This window comes from Neofelis nebulosa, chromosome 10, assembly GCF_028018385.1.
Source record: "Neofelis nebulosa isolate mNeoNeb1 chromosome 10, mNeoNeb1.pri, whole genome shotgun sequence".
NCBI lineage: Eukaryota > Metazoa > Chordata > Mammalia > Carnivora > Felidae > Neofelis > Neofelis nebulosa.
Window position 1 is genome coordinate 111,096,191 of NC_080791.1, and position 18,299 is coordinate 111,114,489.

General features: G+C 52.9%; 1 protein-coding gene across 5 annotated transcripts in view; it reads right to left on the reverse strand.

The window, feature by feature from the left end:
* Positions 1–18,299, reverse strand: part of TESMIN (testis expressed metallothionein like protein) — a 41,562-nt gene that overhangs the window by 18,473 nt on the left and 4,790 nt on the right. For 4 of the 5 annotated variants that reach the window (XM_058689935.1, XM_058689934.1, XM_058689932.1 and 1 more), the window contains exons 4-7: positions 16,970–17,090; positions 14,821–14,894; positions 11,229–11,320; positions 6,660–6,731 (exon numbers count right to left, since the gene is read on the reverse strand). In XM_058689935.1, coding sequence (XP_058545918.1) covers positions 6,660–6,731; positions 11,229–11,320; positions 14,821–14,894; positions 16,970–17,090 — 359 coding nt within the window. The remainder of the gene's footprint in view (positions 1–6,659; positions 6,732–11,228; positions 11,321–14,820; positions 14,895–16,969; positions 17,091–18,299) is intronic. The other variant, XM_058689936.1, reaches the window with a different exon arrangement.

Here is an 18,299-nt window from a genome sequence, read left to right on the forward strand (position 1 = left end):
CTGAGCCACCCAAGCTCCCCTTTGCAGAGACAATTTTCAAAACAATGTAAGAACATATAAACAGGAATATGAGTAGATTTAACATTTTAGAGAATTCAACAATTTTCAAGAAAAATAGAAAATATTAAAATGGACTCAAGAAGAAATAAAGACCGAGAGAAAGCAATAACCATGAAAGAAAGTGGACTGAGTAGCCCATCCCCTTCTCTCACTCCAACCCACAAAGACACCCAGCCCAGATGGGTTTTTTTTTCCAATGTTTGTTTATTTTTAAGAGAGAGAGAGAGAGAAAAGGCACAAGCAGGGGAGGCGCAGAGAGAGAGGGAGACACAGAACCTGAAGCAGGCTGTGAGCACAGAGCCCGATGCAGGGGTTGAACCCACGAGCCGTGAGACCGTGACCTGAGCCAAAGCCAGACGCTTAACCGACTGAGCCACCCAGGCGCCCTCCAGCCCAGATGGTTTTATAGGCGAAGTGTAATCAAACTTCAAAGAACAAATAAATGCTACCTTACCCTGGCTTTCTCAGAGGCTTCACAGAAGAGGGTGGAGTGGGGATAGGGAAGCCCGATAATGCATTTTATTAGGCAATATAAAATGCTGGTGTTGACACCACAACCAAAGTTTGAAAAAAGTGGGAAAGGAAAATTGTACCTCTACCCGACTCAAGAAAACATGCAGTCAGTCCTAGGCAGAATATTAGAAAACCAGATCGTGCAGTGTTTACAAAAAAAGGTAAACGCGGTACCTTGTGATCAATTTCGGTTCACCCCCTAGCATACAAGGGTGGATTAACATTAGAAAATTTGTTGTAACAGATGATATTGTAAGATCAAAAGAAGACAACAATGATCATTGCCATAAATTCGGGGAAAAGCCTTTGATAAAAGTCACCGCTCGTTTATAAGAGGAGTAAAAAAGAAAGCGTGTTATGAACCAGGAAGAGGAGACCCCCCACTTAGCCGGACACGGGTGTGGGGCAGAGAAGCAGCGTTTCCACGGTAACCACTCCCCCCTTATTCTACAGCAACAGCAATTCCAGCCGAACACGTGGTTGGCTCCACTCAAGACGACATTTCCCAGCTTCCTACCAAACTGGGTCTGAGCACGTGATAGGTTCTGGCCAATGGAGCGTGAGTGGAAGTGATTTGGGCCATTTCTGGTTATGCCTTGAAAGGTGAGAAGTGTGCCTGCACCCTCCTTCGTCTCCCCCAGTGGCTGGAATGAAGGTGAAGGCGAGGGCTGGGGCAGCCGAGAAGGGAGGCCAACACCCCAACGCTGACAGCTGCCGCACGAGCCCCGAAATGACTCGGGTGTACGTCTCAGGTACGCCTCAGGTATACGGCCTCAAAACCCTGCAGCAAACGTCTTATTTAGGGCAAGCGATGTTGGAAATATTATTAGTAAAACCAGGAGCCAACTAGTAACCACTGTGGGCACTTGCTTTCATCGCGGTGGTAGAGACCCTCGCTAAGAGGATAAGGCAAGAAAAAAGAAAAGAGTATAAAGATGAGGAAAGACGTCATGGTCATTATTTGCAGACAAGATGAGTGTTTAAATACGAAAGTGAAGGAAATCTACAGACGAATCCTTACAACTAACAAGTGGGACCCACGCCTGGAGCAGGATCCAGACCGACACACAGACACCAAACCCTGACAGCCGACGGGAAACCCCTGCAGATTGCTCGGGACTGTGTTAGGGCTTTGCAATAAATGGTGCTAGACAATTAATTGCACATATGGAAAAAAAAAAAAAACAATGAAATCAGATTCCCTACCTAATGCCATTCGTAAAAATCAATTCCAGGTACATTAAGGTCCCGATGGGGAAAAGCGAACCTTTAAAACTTTAGGACGAACTCTAACAGCACAACTAAACTTGGGGTGGGGCCTCTGGGTGGCTCAGTAGGGTAAGCATCCAGCTTCGGCTCAGGTCACGATCTCGCGGTTTGTGAGTTCGAGCCCCGCGTCGGGCTCTGTGCCGACAGCTCGGAGCCTGGAGCCTGTTTCGGATTCTGTGTCTCCCTCTCTCTCTGCTCCTCCCCTGTTCACGCTCTGTCTCTCTCTCTCAAAAATAAATAAAAACATTTAAAAAAATGTTTTAAACTTGGGGTGTGTCTGGACTTCTTGGACAAGAAGGCAGTAATAATAAAGACAAGTGACAAATTTGACCGCATTAAACTTAAAACGCCTGTCCATCAGCAGTCAGTGCTGATGTTAAACCACGTGTACCGAGTGCTCGGTAGACCTCAGACCTTACGCGCAGTCCCCGTCTTCGTGAGAAGTATGACCGTCCATGCCCCCCTCCGCAGGGTCAGAGCGCCGTCTGCGTTGAAAACCCCACGTGTTGGGTCAGGACAAATACATCGGTGCCCAAGTGAACTCCCACTCCTGTTCTCGCCACTTATGTGGACCTGCCCGTCTATGCAAAATTGCTTTGCTCTCCAGAAAGGCCCGGACCGGTCTGCCCAAGTTGGCGGCAGCAAGAGAGCGGGGAAAGCACCGTCCTCTCCGGTCTGAGGCTCCGGTGGCAGAAAACCGGACTGCCGGCTGGTTGACGGGTGGATGTGGATGGGCGGTCGTTGGGAGGGCGCCTCGTTCCTAGGTGGCCACGCGTTGGTACCACCATCGCACGCGGTCTACGTGTTCCCGCTCTAGGGACTTGTAGCGTCCCCCCTTCCGGAGTCGACTCTCGTTGTTGCCTAGGAAACCACATCCATTGCCCCCAGGTGAAGTGAGGTGGCCCCTCTTTTGCCCGTGAAACCCACGGAAGCAGCACCACCTGTTAAGGGCGCTGGTCTCGAGGTGCTTGGGGGCTGGCAAGAGGGCAGCCTGTCAACGCTTTGGGGTAATCCTACTCCGTGACTTAGGGAAGGGGATGATACTGTTCAAGAAAATAGCTGAGCTGCCCTGTGGTGTGTTCACTTCCCAGAGGCACCCTGTATCCTAGAACTGTGGAGTCTTAACGTGTTTGAAAAAATCTAAGACAACACACGTTCTAAACTTATTCTTAACTCACTGGCCATCCTGACAAATTCGTTAAAACACTGGCATTAAATATCTGAAACCTTTTTAGGGGCACCCGGGGGGCTCAGTCGGTGAAGCGTCCGACTTCGGCTCAGGTCATGATCTCATGGTTCGTGGGTTCGAGCCCCGCGTCGGGCTCTGTGCTGACGGCTCGGAGCCTGGAGCCGGCTTCGGATTCTGAGTCTCCCTCTCTCTCTGCCCCTCCCCTGCTCACGCTCTGTGTCTCTCTCTCTCTCTCTCTCAAAAATAAACGTTTAAAAAATAAACATAAATAACTAAACAAGCTTTTAAACCTTTTTAGATGCACATCTGAGCTGGTAAGAAATTTAAGGAAACAAGGAAACCCCTCAGGGGTCAGAAAGTAAAAGAGACACGAAAATTCAGTGGACCGAGCTTGAGCTGACAGCGTAGGGCGTCTGCCGAGCCCGACAGGCCAAGGCTTTGGTTTGAACTGTTACGGGGAGGGGCGAGGCGGGATGACCACGGCGGAAGCAAACACTTTAGGAACACGTACAGTACCCCAGCCGTTTCTCTAAGTGCTTTACGTATATGAACGCACAGCCCAGGGCTCACCCAAGGCGGTGGGGGTCAGCTCCGAGAGCTACACAGCGGGCTGGAACGGTGGGAGCTCTGGACCCGGCAAATGAGAGCTCCAGGAAAATACGTTCTGTGAAAGAAATGGCTTAAAAAAAAAAAAAAAAAAAAAAAAGCATCCATCTGGGCACTGGCTCGGGAGGAGGGGGCTCACTTGGGTTTGAGATCTGAATTCATACTAACTGTGTGGCCTACAAAACAAAACAAAACAAATCTTAGCCAACACTTTTAGGTTGTCCAAACTGGAAGCGCCACCAAGCCCGAGGAGGAGCAAACACGAACCTTCTCTGAAGGAACGCCCCCTCCGGCCAACCTCGAAGAATCCCCACGGATCCTGTCCCAATGGGTATAATCCGCGATGCTTGAAAACTCACCAAATACACGAGGTAACAAACCAGGAGGGAAAAATCAAGAGAAGGAAGCACCAGCAGCAGACAAGCAGGGACTCTATAAATATCAGGATTAGGAGTCATTGCATAGGGATGAAGGAAGTATTTAATATTTTCAAACGTAAGAGAAGGAAGCCAAAGCACCGGTCAGAAACACGAGACTGTACGAAACGACCACCCGGGGTCGATCTTCCAGCCACAAAATTCTAGCTAATTTAGTTCACGAACCTGTTTAATCGGAGACAAAGGGCCATTTGAAAACCCAATACGGAGACTGCCGATCTGGGATTAAAATCTTGATTTAGTTTTGGTTTTGTTTTAATGTAGACTTGATTAGTGGATACCATAACTGCTCCCAACAAATCCCACCCGGCATCTCAGCAAAACTTGAACTGCACCAAAGGATACTTAAACAGCCTTGTTTGGATTTGCTGATTAATTAAAACTGCCCTGGAAAGCACCCGTACTCATAAAGCCCGACTGTGCTCAGGACACAGGAAGACAGGAAGAGACCCTCCGTCGTCCCTGACAGCTCCCCTCCTTGCTCTACGACGTCGTCGTCCAGAGGCCCAGAGTTCCACACCTATGCCACTGTCTGCATCAAAAAACCCTGTCATCCAAGTGGCTTTCACAACCAATGCTTTTATAAACTAATTACGAGGCAAAGTCCATGCCTGAAATGCGTTACAAAAAATATTTAAAAAGGCGTAGGTAGCAGCAACGGAAGAGTAAAAGGGAACTACGTAAAAAAAAATCACGGAGTAGGGGCGCCTGGGTGGCTCAGTCAGTTAAGCGTCTGACTTCGGCTCAGGTCATGATCTCGTGGTCCGTGAGTTCGAGCCCCGCGTCGGGCTCTGTGCTGACTGCTCAGAGCCTGGAACCTGTTTCAGATTCTGTGTCTCCCTCTGTCTCTAACCCTCCCCCATTCATACTCTGTCTCTCTCTGTCTCAAAAATAAATAAACATTAAAAAAAGTTAAAAAAAAAAAATCACGGAGCAAAACACGGATCAGAGTGCCATGTGTTCACTTCTGGTGGAAATAACGTCCCTTCCGGTGCCCATCACGCTCACATCCTCTATCCAAGGGCCCTGGCCTCTCAGCGCGGGGCTACCGAGGGAGCTAAACCCCCGGTCAGAGGGCGGGGGACCTGAAGCACGGTGTGCGGGCTGTGAGTCCCTTGCACACAGAGGAAGGCAGTGCCCACGTCCCCCGGGGACAGTGCCCCCTTTCTCTGGACAGCACAGGACACGCTCTGAACCTCCTTCTCCTTTGTTCCAATGCTGACCACGCCCACTCGGGCTGGTAAGTTCTTTCTTTAACGCATCAGTCGCCCATCAGTCGGGAAAGCTGCTTCCGGGCGAGAAGCTACTTCTCTGGCCTTCCATCGTGAGGTCATCAGTGAGTTAAACCCTTCTCGGAGCCTCGCCTGACCTCCAAGTCCTCAGGGGTCCCCTCACTTCGTCCCCGGTTGTCGTCTCCCACTCGCTCCAGGCCCCACGGGCCATCTGGCCTCCCCGGTCCCCAAACAAGACTGCAGCCCGGCCTGCCACCCTGCCGGCCCTGTCCGCTCCACATGCCGCCCCGTGTCCCCCACGCGTCAGCCGTCTCAGTCTGGGCAGGCCGCTGGGCTCGACGGCGTCACACATCCCTCCCTTGTCCTTCCTCCTCGCCCAGGGCCGCACGGCAGTGGTGTCCCCGCGTCCGCGGCATTCAGACAGGTGTGTGACTCGCATCCGTGCGCTAAACCCGCAGCACCTCAAACGCTTGCCCAGGGACGACCCTAGACCTCGGCACTGCCTTCTGGAGAATGAATTGCTCTTGTCAGCGAACCAGGTTTCTCGCTCTTGTGGACTTTTACCCCCACTCGTGCGCCCCCAAGTCACTGTCCCGTCAGTGACTTCAGCGGGAGCGCCGCAAGGGGAAATCACGCACAGACGGTGTCAGACACGCGGACGGGGGTGGTTGTCCCTCCAACGTGTCACTCAACGCTGAGGAGGCCTTCGGGGCAGAGACGGGGCACAGCTGGGAGCGGGGCAGACACCACGAGCAGCTTCACGTGAACGCGTGGCAGGGCGGGAGAGGATGCCGGGGCCACGAGCTGCCAGCCGCAGCGACGAGGTCCGCCTCCTGTGTCAGCCACGCTGTCCACCCCGGCCCACGGCTCTGCCGCGGGACCCGCCCCGCCGCCCTCCCCCACCCCTGCCCCTCCCCCCAACCCCCCCCCCCACCCCGCTCCTGCCAGCTGGCCTTCCTGGGGGGAAATTTTTCCAAGAAAATTCAATACTGAGTTAACCAGTTCCTCGAACCGTAAAAACCAGGATGCGGAAATGTTAGGCTTAACGCTCAGCAAGGGGGCCGCGGTCGGCACTCGTCCGAGGGGCAGACGGGGAAACCAAGACCCGGGGAAGTTACAGGCGGGGTCCTTTCCTGCGCGTTGGTCCAGACAATCCCGAGACCTGACCCGGGCTTATGCGGGAAGCGCGACGTCCCTGTGGCTCTGGCCCACAGCGAGCATGGGGACGCAGCCGTTGGGGCTCAGCTGGGCGTGCGCCCTGCGAGCCGTGAGGCACATCTGGACTCTGCTCCACTTACTGGCTTCTAAACAACCTTATTTCTATTTAATAATGAAGGATTTGTGATTACTTACAATTTCAGACACTGGGATTTGGTACAGTTACATGGCTTTTTAGACTTTGTGTCCCATGAACTAAGAGTTACTCTACAAAGATTAAAAAAGAAAATGTATTCAGATCGTTACTCTTTAAAAGGAGACTTAGCTAAGCATCTGGCGTTTTTGAACAGAAACTGAAAATCGCAACAGCAGACAGCTATCGGTCTCAGTCACTGGGGCCTGATCACAAACGGACCGGCGTGCCCATTCACAGGACGGAGCCGGCCTGGCCAGTCCCAGCCCGCGAGGCCACCCGTGCGGCCGGGGGCGTGGAGTGGGTCCCTCCCCGCGGAGACTTCGGGAGCTCCTTCCCTCGATCTGCTTAAACCCCGACTGGGTGGGACCCCTCGCACCAAATAGCTCCTTTCACTGTGTGCTTCCCAAAGCCTGAACCCCGACGGATGGTATGAACGGGACGACAGGAAAGCCATCATTGCGTATCGTCCCCGCGGTGTTGGGGCCGTCCGCAGTGTCACAGCAAGCGTCCGGTGTGCCTGCCGTGTGGCTGCTAGGGACCTCCCTCCTGACTCTTCCGGGGATTAGCCCGGAGGCCGTCTGCAGGGGCGTCAGAGGCGAGGCTAACGTGTCCTGGCCGCCGCCAGCCGCGGGGGGCAGCTGTGGGTGCGCAAATCGCCAATCGGGAGCGGTTCCCGAGCGCTGCCCCTGACGGTGCTGCCCCCTGTTCCGGTGGCGTGAGCCGTTTCACCGCCACGGCGTGGACACCAGCACCTGCACAAGAACCCCGGCCGCGACGGGGCTGTCCCGGGTCGCGTGCGCTCCCCTCCCCGAGGCTGCGCGCTCCCCGCGATGGCGCGGGCAGGCTTCGCTTCTGCATCCCCCCGGCTGCTCCGGTCTGGGGCTTCCCACAGGAACTACAGCAGGTGCTCGGCACAGCCAACGGTGGCCGACAGTCTCCTGCCACCACACGGCACGGGGACCACTCTGTGCCCTCTGCTCCGTGGCTACCGCACTCTGCCCACTCACACACTCAACTACAGGAGCCAGGACTGAGGCCCGTCCCGGATCCCAGCGCGTGTGCCCTGGCCGGGGTCCCTCCTGCGTTGGCACACTCCACCCGGCACCCCTTGGCCCCAGCAGCCTGCCTGTCTGGGCTTCTGTTTCGTGACACCCCTGCCCCACACTTGGTCGCCGGCTCTGGGGTGAGCTGCTAATTCGTACTTGCAGAGATCCTCCCGTGTTTAATATAATGCGCCCAAACTGTGTCCTGAATGCCATATTAACTCATTACTCATCTAGTTTACTCTTCCCCTTCGCGGGCAGCACACTTGCCGACTTCTGTCCCCACGGGTGCCCAGAAGTGGCAGATCCGGCCGTACTACGCCCTGGCCTGTACCCCCGGGATCGAACGGGGGCTGTTCCGAGGAGGGGGTGTGGACACCCACTCCGCTGCCCTTGCCCTCGGCCCTCTCGGACCTGCGCCCACAATGGGGCACAGCGTGGCCTCGCAGTGCCTGTCCAGAGGAACCAAAGTCGTTCCCTTTAAGAGATGGGGTGGGGGCGCACGGGGACAGCCCAGGGGTGACCTGCCTTAGTTGTGGGAGGACAGAGTGCAGTTCGACAAATGTCCAGTATCAGGAAGATGCCACCGGGCGTTTCCCGAGAGACTGTCACGTGGTCGGAACTGAGATAAGAGCTTCAGGGAGCGCCAGAAACTACACGGCAGAACCTTGGTCTGCGAGCATAATTCCTTCCGGAAACATGCTTGGCATCCAAAGCACTCGTATATCAAAGCGAATTTCAAGAACCATTGGCTCCGATGTAATCATGTGACGTTCGGCATCACGTGTTTCTCGTGTTGCAAGACGCCGCTCGTTTATCAAGTGAAGATTTATCGGAAGTGGTTGCTCGTCCTGCGGGACGCTCGCACAACAGGTTCCTCGCCAGCCACGGTTTTACCGTAAGAACTTATAGTGCCAGCCCTGGAGGAATCCAGCCAATAATTTCGAACATGAGATATACACAACTGACAACTCGGAGGACAGAAGGTATCGTAGAATCGGCTGTCACACGATTCGATACCGACTGTAAAGGATATAAAATTCAGAAACGGTGGCTTAGTATAGATGGAAGAAGTTAACACAAAACCAACGACTTTGGAAGGAGACAGAACTGGACACCGTCGGTCACGGGTGTTTCGGCTGCAGTAGCCGCGGGAGCGAAGAGACCACGTCAGGGGTGAGCACAGAGCATACGAGGGGCAGTCGTGCTGGGGACGGGAACTAAACTGGAAAATCCCATGGCTCCAAGAACACCTGTCTACGCTCTTCCGCCACCCTGCAAATAACCGAGTCAGGAGAGATCTGCACGACTCTGCCTCAGAAGAGCACGATAAATAAACTGCACCACCGCGACATGACCTCGTCTTTAAGAAAGAAGTTTTCAGAGAAACAGACTCGTGAATGTTCTTTATTGTAACGCTCATGACGTTGCCCAAAATAGTAGCATCTACGACGTATCCGAATTCACCCGGACACCCGACTGATAACAAGATTACTAAAGCCATACGGGGGTGACGGGACATGAATTATTAAAGGGATATTTTTACTGATACGACAAGCTAGTTAATAAGTTAAACAGTTCACCACCGCCCAACTCGAAAGAATGAGGACGGGGTGAGCTCGCCCTGGAGGACGGCTGGCCTGCCTCCATGTCATGTGCTGGCCGAGAGACCACACGGGGCCGACGCGGCTCCCTTTCCGATGTCTTCAGACCTTATTTGACCTCGTTATCTTGCGGAAGTCAGAGAGGAAACTAATGAGCACCCAAGGGGGTGACGAGGCAGTGCAGCTCAGCCGTGGTTGGGAACTCGCACGGAGCCGCACAGCAGCAGCTTTCGGCCCGCCTGCTTACCACAAACGGCACAGTCCTGAGTACCGTCCAGATGCCACTTTCACCAACGGTACGGAGGGTGGGGATACACATCACCAGGGCCGTTCAGTCGAGTGACATCGAATCAAGGCATTGTTGGCACCAACGAAACACAAACAGAAAGCCCGTGTGGTTCCCGGCACACCATTTGTAAGGGAAGAACATTTGTATGACCCGCACAGTTCCTTCGAAATAAAGAAAGGTACGTGACTGCTGGAGCAAACCTAGGAGAGCCTGGGCAGACGGTGGGGGACGGGCCGCACAGAGAACTCCCCTCCTTATTGCTCCCCCGGGAAAATGTGGGTCGGCCGAGTCACAGAGGAGCCCCGGATGGCACCGTGACCCCAAGAGCACACACCTGAAATAAAGTGTTAGAAGCACCAAATCCCCTCGATGGTGCCAGACGCACCAAAGCACGTCGTGAAGCAATACCATGGGCCAGATGCTCCCGGGGGCACAAGAAAGATAAAGGGAGTGTCTTCGGGATGGTGACGTCACAGGTCACGTCGTGTAACCACAGATGGGAGGCGTCGCCCAGGTAGCGGCTGCTTGTCCAGGGACGTGAAGACCCATGATGGTAGGTAGGACCAGTTTCGGTAACAGCGACCACACCCTCACGGATCCATCACCAAGAGGGAAGCAAGGACAAGGACTCCACACAGCCGGACCTCATTAAGTTAACGGAAAGTCATCGACTGCCCCGTTTCCCCCACCCCCCCGGAAAGACCGGTTGCTATAACCACAGCAGCAGCAGGGAACCATGGGAGCCACCGACACTGCCCAGCGACCGCGCGGAGGGGAAGGCATCGAGAAACCCAGAACCCCGCCAAGCGGTTCGCCTGGCCTCTCAACTGCCCCCAGACACCTCTCCTCCCACCACAAGCCCCACAGGGACCTGGAGGGCCCCAAAGGCCCCAGGGAACATTTCCTGCATTGCTTGGCCCGATTTCTTTTCGGGCCCTGGGCTGTCCGACCACATCAGGTGGTGCGCCCCAAACTCGCGGAGGCAGGAATACACTGACCTCCACAAGCAATTAAGGGGCCCGATGGATGGGGCGGAAAGGGGCGCCCCATCCAAGGTTAGCGCATGAACGCTAACTTGACAAAGTTCCAGCCAGCTTGGTTAGTTTAATTAGTTACAATCAGAGACATGACTTTAAAAGGGCAAGACGAGATCCCAGATTAAGTGCGGCCCGTGCCCACGTGGAGACCGTGTGCCTCGCGCCCGCCACTGAGTGGGGGCTGACCCAGCAGGGAGGCGGCGGCGGGCAGTGGCCGGTAAAGGGGTAAGGGCACACCAAGACCACCGCCAGGTGAGTGCCACACCATCACTTACGTTGATGCCAGCCAAGAAGGAAATAGAGCCTCTCAGTTTAAACTGACGTGAACCCAAGACAGAGCTACGAGCGGCAGCGAGCCTCCGAAACACTGGCACGGCCCAGCGGGCACCGCGGAAGCCTCTCCAGCCACAACACACCAGACGCACGCGGCCACGTCGTTACTGTCACCACTCAACGTACAACACAGTCTCGAGAGGTCAGGAAGGTTTACAGGCAAAGCTGATTTTGCAACTTACGATAAAATCACAAATGTACCCAAGAGCCTCTTAAACTCTGACATTAAAGAAAGCGACAATTGACTGCTTTTAATCCTTACCCAGCCAAAGATATTTTGGGTGGTCCTGGAAGGGTGGATCCCGAAGGGACAGTAGACCCGTTGACTATGGATGGTAAGGCTCCGTTATCGAGCTGTATAAAGTGAAAGGCAAGCGTATTTCGAATTAGTGCGTGTTTTAAAAGTTCCGTCCCACCAACCCCTAGGTACAGACAACAGTGACTGGTGGTTACATTACAATCACTTTACAACGTTACCTATCACCTATCACCACCACGACCCCACTGACACAGAGGGGGCTCCGGCCAAGGCTCCTCAGCAGCAGTCGGGGGGAGCCCAGCCCAGGTCTCCCACACCCCCTGGCCACAGTGTGCCCGGGAGGAGAAGGCCCTGCCTGTGCGGACCAGGGGGCGCTGGGGTGGGGCACAGCCACAGCTGCCCGGGTCCTGCACCCCCACACAGGGGACAGCCATCGGCCGACTGGCCGGGGACACTGACACGGACAGCTTTTTTGTTTTTAGGACTGCGAACTGTGAAATAAATTCAATTGCAAGCTTCCGTAAGCTGGAGCTGTTCTTTAATTATGATTACATTCTTGGTATAACATAAGAGATCTTGACATCCGAAGTCTTATCAACCATTAGTTTTTCATCTATATAGTCAGTTTCAACAAATCCAGACACAACGTCACAGCCCCGCACCCTCCACGCCCTTTGCCTTCTCTGCTGTCATTCACCCTTCTCTCTGTGCCTCCTTAGCGTGGCTCACAGAGGGTGTTCCAGGGGAAAGGAAAGGGTGGCAAAGTCAGCAATGACCTCACTCTCTTCTCAGAAGCCCACGGAAAAGTCAAGTTCTGCACACATTTAGGTTTTGAGATGATTTGTATATATCACACCTCAAGAGCCTATCCTTGTCCCTTCCTCCCCCGACAACTTGCAATTAAAAATTAAGCTTTCTATAAAAAGTACAGTCTGGCAGGGTGCCCGCCTGGCTGGCTCAGTCGGTGGAACATGTGACTCCTGATCTCGGGGTTGTGAGTTCGAGCCCCACCTTCGGTGTAGACTGCTTAAATAAATACAACTTTAAAAAAAAAAAAAGTACAATCTTAGAGAAGCAAATGCTTTATTCACTCTCGTTTTCTCTCTTTTGCCTCTTGTTAAACCGTGTGTCACCACAGGCTGTGGGGCTTGAAGACACTGAGAAGCCACCCCGGGTCCCACCTTCTTCAGCACAAAGCCCCGTCCTCCGGGGAACCTCCCCCAGGGCCCCTCTCTTCCACCTGGGGCTCTGCTCTCCTTGCTCGATTGCCAGGAGGGAAGTGCCCACAAGTTCCTGAAACTATCCCTTTCCTGTCACCCAGACACCTGTCAGGCCTGTGTCCCCAGTGGCGGCCCAAAGTTTTACATGCTTTCGGAGAAAGGACTTCCCGATTCTCAGGATCGAGGCAACTCTGTGTGCACAAACCAGGCACAATTTCTCTTCCCCCCTTTGCTTATTTAGCCCCAAAGCAAAGCACAGAAGAGGTAGCTTCAGGGCCACATGGGGGGTAAATCTAGAGTGACTTTGTGCCAGAACCCGTGACCTTCGTCAGCGAAGGCTGGCCACCCGGCAGTGAGGGCGTGACCTTGCTAAACCGCAGATTCTGGGCCAGTGAGTCTGGGGCAGGGCCCGAGATCCTGCATTTCTGGCAAGTTCCCAAATGATGCCCAGGCTTCTGGTCCACGCAGCAAACTGAGTGGTGAAGTGCTTCAAAAAATATACAGAATCTGGGAGCGCCTGGCTGGCTCAGTCAGGGGAGCATGTGACTCTGGACCTTAGGTTGGTGGGTTCGAGCCCCGCGTTGCGGGTAGAGAGGCCTCCAAAACCAAATCCTTCAAAATACACACACGGACTTGGGGTTTCGCAGAGAAGCGGAAAACGCGTTGCTAAGATGATTGCCTCAAGGTCCACACCGGAGAAGAAGTCAGGGCAGCCGACGCGGGGACAAGGACACAGCCACGGAAAGATGGGGAGGAGGTGGTCAGAAAGGAGGTCGTGGCCCAAAGGGGCACAGACAGCGGCCGAGACAGGACAGGAAGGCCGGGGGCGTGGAGGCCGCCAGGAGGCCGGAGGCCTCCGTCCAGGGTCGGCAGAGACTCTGCACCCGGCGCCCAGAGGACCACGGCCCGGGATCTCCCGCACGGACCAGTCCTCTCTCCTCCTGCCTCCCGTATCGTTCGAGAAATAGCGACTTGCTCCCTCAACAAACGCCCACTGCCTCACCGCTCTCCTCTGGTCTCGGGGCCTTGAGTGCCTTCTCCACCCCGGCGACTCCTTCCCTCCAGCCCAGGCCTTCCTCCCCTTCCTCACGCTGGCCTGCAGACCCGCATGGACGACTCCGGCATAACACGGTCCCTGGGGCGCCTCAGACATCTCCTGCGCGACGCGGCAAGCACAGCTCTTGGTCCCCCTCCCAAAACGTGCACCTCGCCCCTCGGTGGAAACACCGACTTTCCATTTGTTCAGGCCGAAAACCTCGCAGGGACCCTTGCCTCCTCTTTCCCTCACTTCCCTTACCCAGCCCATCACGAGCCCTGCTGACGGCGTCAGGGGACGGGGACGCTGCTTCGGCTCCCCGGCCCCCCCGCCCCGGCCCCTGCCCCTCCCTGGTCCTGTCCTTACTTATCTCCCCCCCCCCACCACCACCACCGTCCCCTTCCGCTACCTTCTTTCTACCCACTCCACCCCAGCTCCCTCACGGCCACCTCCTCCCTGTCTCTACAGCAGGATGACCCTGTGCTGTGATGTTCTGCTTTCCTGGAAAGTTCTCCCACATGATAGTCACAGGGCTCACCCTCTCCTCCCTTTCAGGCTTTTGCTCGACTGTCACCTCGGTGGAGCCAAATGTGACTGCCCTCCTCCCCAGCGGACTTCCATACCCCTACGCCCATCCTCCGCTCTCCTAGCATCCGTTATAAATCGTTACATTTGCCTGGTGTCTGTCTCCCACACTAAAATGTAAGCTGCAGGGGGCAGACTCACACGCTTTATTTTCTTCCCTTTAATTTTTTTTTTTAACGTTCATTTATTCTTGAGACAGAGGGAGACAAAGCATGAACGGGGGTGGGGCAGAGAGAGAAGGAGACACAGAATCTGAAACAGGCTCCAGGCTCTGAGCTGTCAGCACAGAGCCCGACGCGGGGCTCGAACTCACGGACCGCGAGATCGTGACCTGAGCCAAAGTCGGATGCTCAACCGACTGAGCCCCCCAGGTGCCCCCTAAAAGCACTTTAAACTTTAAAAAAGCATTTCCATTACACCAAGGAAGCTGAAGCACGTTCTATACCAAGTGGGCAGCATGTGCTGGTAAATGGCTGGGCCACAAAGGACAAGTTCAACAAACGGGCAGAGGGACGGTCTAGAGGCCGTAGCAAGGGCACGACAGCCCCCACGGTGGGCACAGAACTGTGTCTCAAACTCACTCCACTCCCTCCCGACCCCCGGGGTCTGACCCAGCGGCGAAGGTACGGGGTACTTGGTAAAGGTTTCGGAGGATATATTCTATTTCCTGAGTAAGTCCAACCTCGACAATTGAAATGTTAGAGGAGAAAATAATGCCCAACTGTATTTTTTTTAATTTAAAACAATGACTCACTTGTGTAACGAGATTTAATTTTGCTGGGACTGGCAAAAATCTTCCTACTAAAGTAGTCATTGGTTTAGGGACATCTGTAAGGAAGACAATTAAAATTAATTGGTAACATGCATTGTTTCTTTTCTGTTTGCACATGGAAGAAAGTACAAACATGATCACGAATCACGGATTTATCGTGTGCAAAATCATTTAAACTTATCTTGATCCCATTTGGTTTTTTACTCTGTAAAACCTTGGGAGTCAATGTATTTTATTTTATTTGTTTGCTTATCACACCCTTTTTCTTGGTCATAAAGCTACTTAAGCTCCCAAGGATAGTCGACTATATTCAACACACACACACACACACACACACACACACACACACACACCTCTGTTGCCAGTGCCCAGGTTCCCAAACTGTGTGCCAAGGTGCCCTCAGGTACCACAGCCAACTCAGCAGGGAGTCTCAGCGTCGGCACACTTTCAGAGGAAGCACAGCGACATCTGTTGGACACCACGCGAACTACTTCCAATTTATGTGCATTCTCTTTTCAAATGGCTACTCTCTTGCTAGGATGTAAATACGTATAAGGCTATTTGGACCAGACTCTTTAACTACCGGCACTGATAGTATCTCTCTGGTCTAAGGGGGCTACGAAAAACACTCCCCAGGCGTTAAGAGCCCTGAAGATCTCCGTGTGCGTGAGTCCATGTGGAAGAAGAAATGTGTCTTGGCGTCCTGAATCACTTAACCAACTGAACACATTTCTTGCTCCTGGCTTATGCGGCCTTTGAGTGACGTTATCTTGAGACTCTGGTAACAGGATGCACTGATTTTACGCAGGTATTTAATATGTGCATGGGGGCGGGGGGGTTACGATTATGTGACAAGGAAGCAGATTTGGAGAACATTACATAAACCCTCTCCTTCTGTGGATCTAAGGGCATTAGGATTTTGTCATGTTCCAGAAGGACGGGAACGAGGAAAGCACCCCTCTCTGCCTGTGTAGAGGATCAGATGCCTCTCTGACCTACAGGGAATGGAGCCAGAAGATCCGTGGGCACGTAGCAAAGGGCTTCTAGAAGACAAAACCCCAACCCCAATCCTGTATCGTTGAAAAGCAAACGTCTTGAAGGCATTTTGTCTGTCCCTAAATAAAGACAGGATGGGACAGGAGTCATGATATTTCTTTTGGCCATGAACTCCAAAGTTCCACCGAAATGACATCTGTATTTATTCCTGATCTAAATTATTGGCAGGTGCATCACGGGGAACAGAGTCAACATATTGTATCAACTTTGTGCGATAACAGATGTAATCAGACTTCTTGTGTTGATCAGTTCCCAGTGTATACAAACGTCAAGTCACTACGTTATTCACATGAAACTAGCATAAGATGGTTTGTGAATTATACAACAACAACAAAATAAAACAAAAATAAATAAGTCATTGGCAAGGTCAGTGAAACATCTGATATAACATTCTTTCTGGTTAACTCCAGGTTTAGAATAACGATCGTGTATATGATCCACACAGAGAGGCCCAGTTCTCAAGAATGAGTGTCTAACTTTTGTAAACCCAATCCTAAAGCGATGTCATTTATTCTTTCTCTGATCATGTATAAGTAATTTGGGGAGAATCAAGTGCTTATAGGTCATTAATTATGATGATGCCCGTTTAAAGATGTTTCGGAGCGAGTGGCAGCGAAATCAGCACGGGCTATAGTTATCTCAAAGCTCACGGTGATTAAAGCCCAGCCATAGTTCTCATTCATTACGTGAAAACGCTCCCATTAAAATGTGTATGGTTTATACCCCACCTGAACAGTCAGCCCCCACCCAGTGTGGGGAAGTTTGGTATTTCCGCCCAGTCCCCTGTAGACACACCCACCCGTCGGTGACAGCAGTCGCCTCTTGGGACCCCGAAAGCTCTCTGCAGCCAGCAACACGAGGGGGTAGCCGTCCAAGAACACAGCGCACATCAATTCGTCTACACAGATTTGTTTTCTATTCCTACTTCACCCACAACGGCTGTGAGACTTGCCACACTGCCCGTTTCATAACCTAACTGCCTATTTCGCGTTTACGCTACATCCAAAGCCAAACACACTCACTCACAACTTACGTACGACGTAGGACACAATTTTCGTAGGAGTTTACTCTGTACCTGACTGTAGGTAATTATTTTGGTCTGGATACTGAGGAACCAAATGAAGTGCTTTTATCTCTCTCGTGCCAGAATTGTCTACACACAGCATTTGTGTGCCCCCTTTCAACTGACAGATCACCTAAAATGAGAAATAATGATCAGGTTTCATTTTTAAAAGATAGCCAGTAATAGGAACCTAGAGAACCTCAAATCTGAGAAAGTGACTTTAATCCAGAATTTCGGTTTTAATGGAAAACGGCAAACTAGAGATCTGTTCTCGAGTTCTGACTCTACGACAACATGCTCTCTGGAGGCACCGCCCCCCGCCCCCCGCCCCCGGAAGCGTGTTGTGAGACGCGTCCGGTGTGCTGATGGAAGTCTGCTGACGCCTTCCCCTACGGGTGCCTGCCCGCGGAGGGTCAGGGTCAAGAGCAGGCGACCATGCACCAGGGCTCCCTCCACCACCCTTGGGCCCCACTGTCAGCACGAATGAAGAGTTTGGCGATGGGCCCAGTGCCAGCCCCGTCCAGGTCCAGGTAACTGGAAGAAAGACTTTGTCCCCCTGACTTCATCTCTGGAGCTGGTCACACCCGTAGGATAATCTTTAATTTTATGACTTGTTCTCCCCTGCTATACACATATATTTATCATTCTTGTACACGTGTGTTTTTTTTTTCTAATGTTCATTTATCTTATTCCCTGCAAGCACTGTTTAGAAAGGCTAATCCGGGGCGCATGGGTGGCTTGGTCGGTTAAGCGTCCGACTTCGGCTCAGGTCACGGTCACGATCTCACGGTCCGTGAGTTCAAGCCCCGCGTCAGGCTCTGTGCTGACCGCTCAGAGCCTGGAGCCTGTTTCAGATTCTGTGTCTCCCTCTCTCTCTGCCCCATCCCCACTCATGCTCTGTCTCTCTCTGTCTCAAAAATAAATAAACGTTAAAAAAAAATAAAAATAAATAAATAAATTAAAAAAAGAAAGGCTAATCCAAGAAGCCGAAGATTTGAAAAAGCCACGTCAGTCTTCCCGGGCCTGACTGGCACTCTCAGATCACCCAGTTGGATTTGAACCACCGACAAATCCTCAGCGAGCCAGGTGAGTCCGTCAGTCAAAGACATAAGTCAAGCAAACCACAGACAGAGTCCTCGCTGGGTGCGGTCCCGTCCAAGCCTTTACGGCGTGAATACAGAAGAGAAGTCGTGGTTTCTGCCCACGCACAGCTTCTAATTCTGACGGTCAAACCACAGATACCCAGAGAAGCTGTGGTTTCTGACTTTAAGTCGCCTTTGGGTTTCCCAGACAGGAAAACCTGAATAAGCATAAAGGACTGAGGTTACCAGAATAATGCACG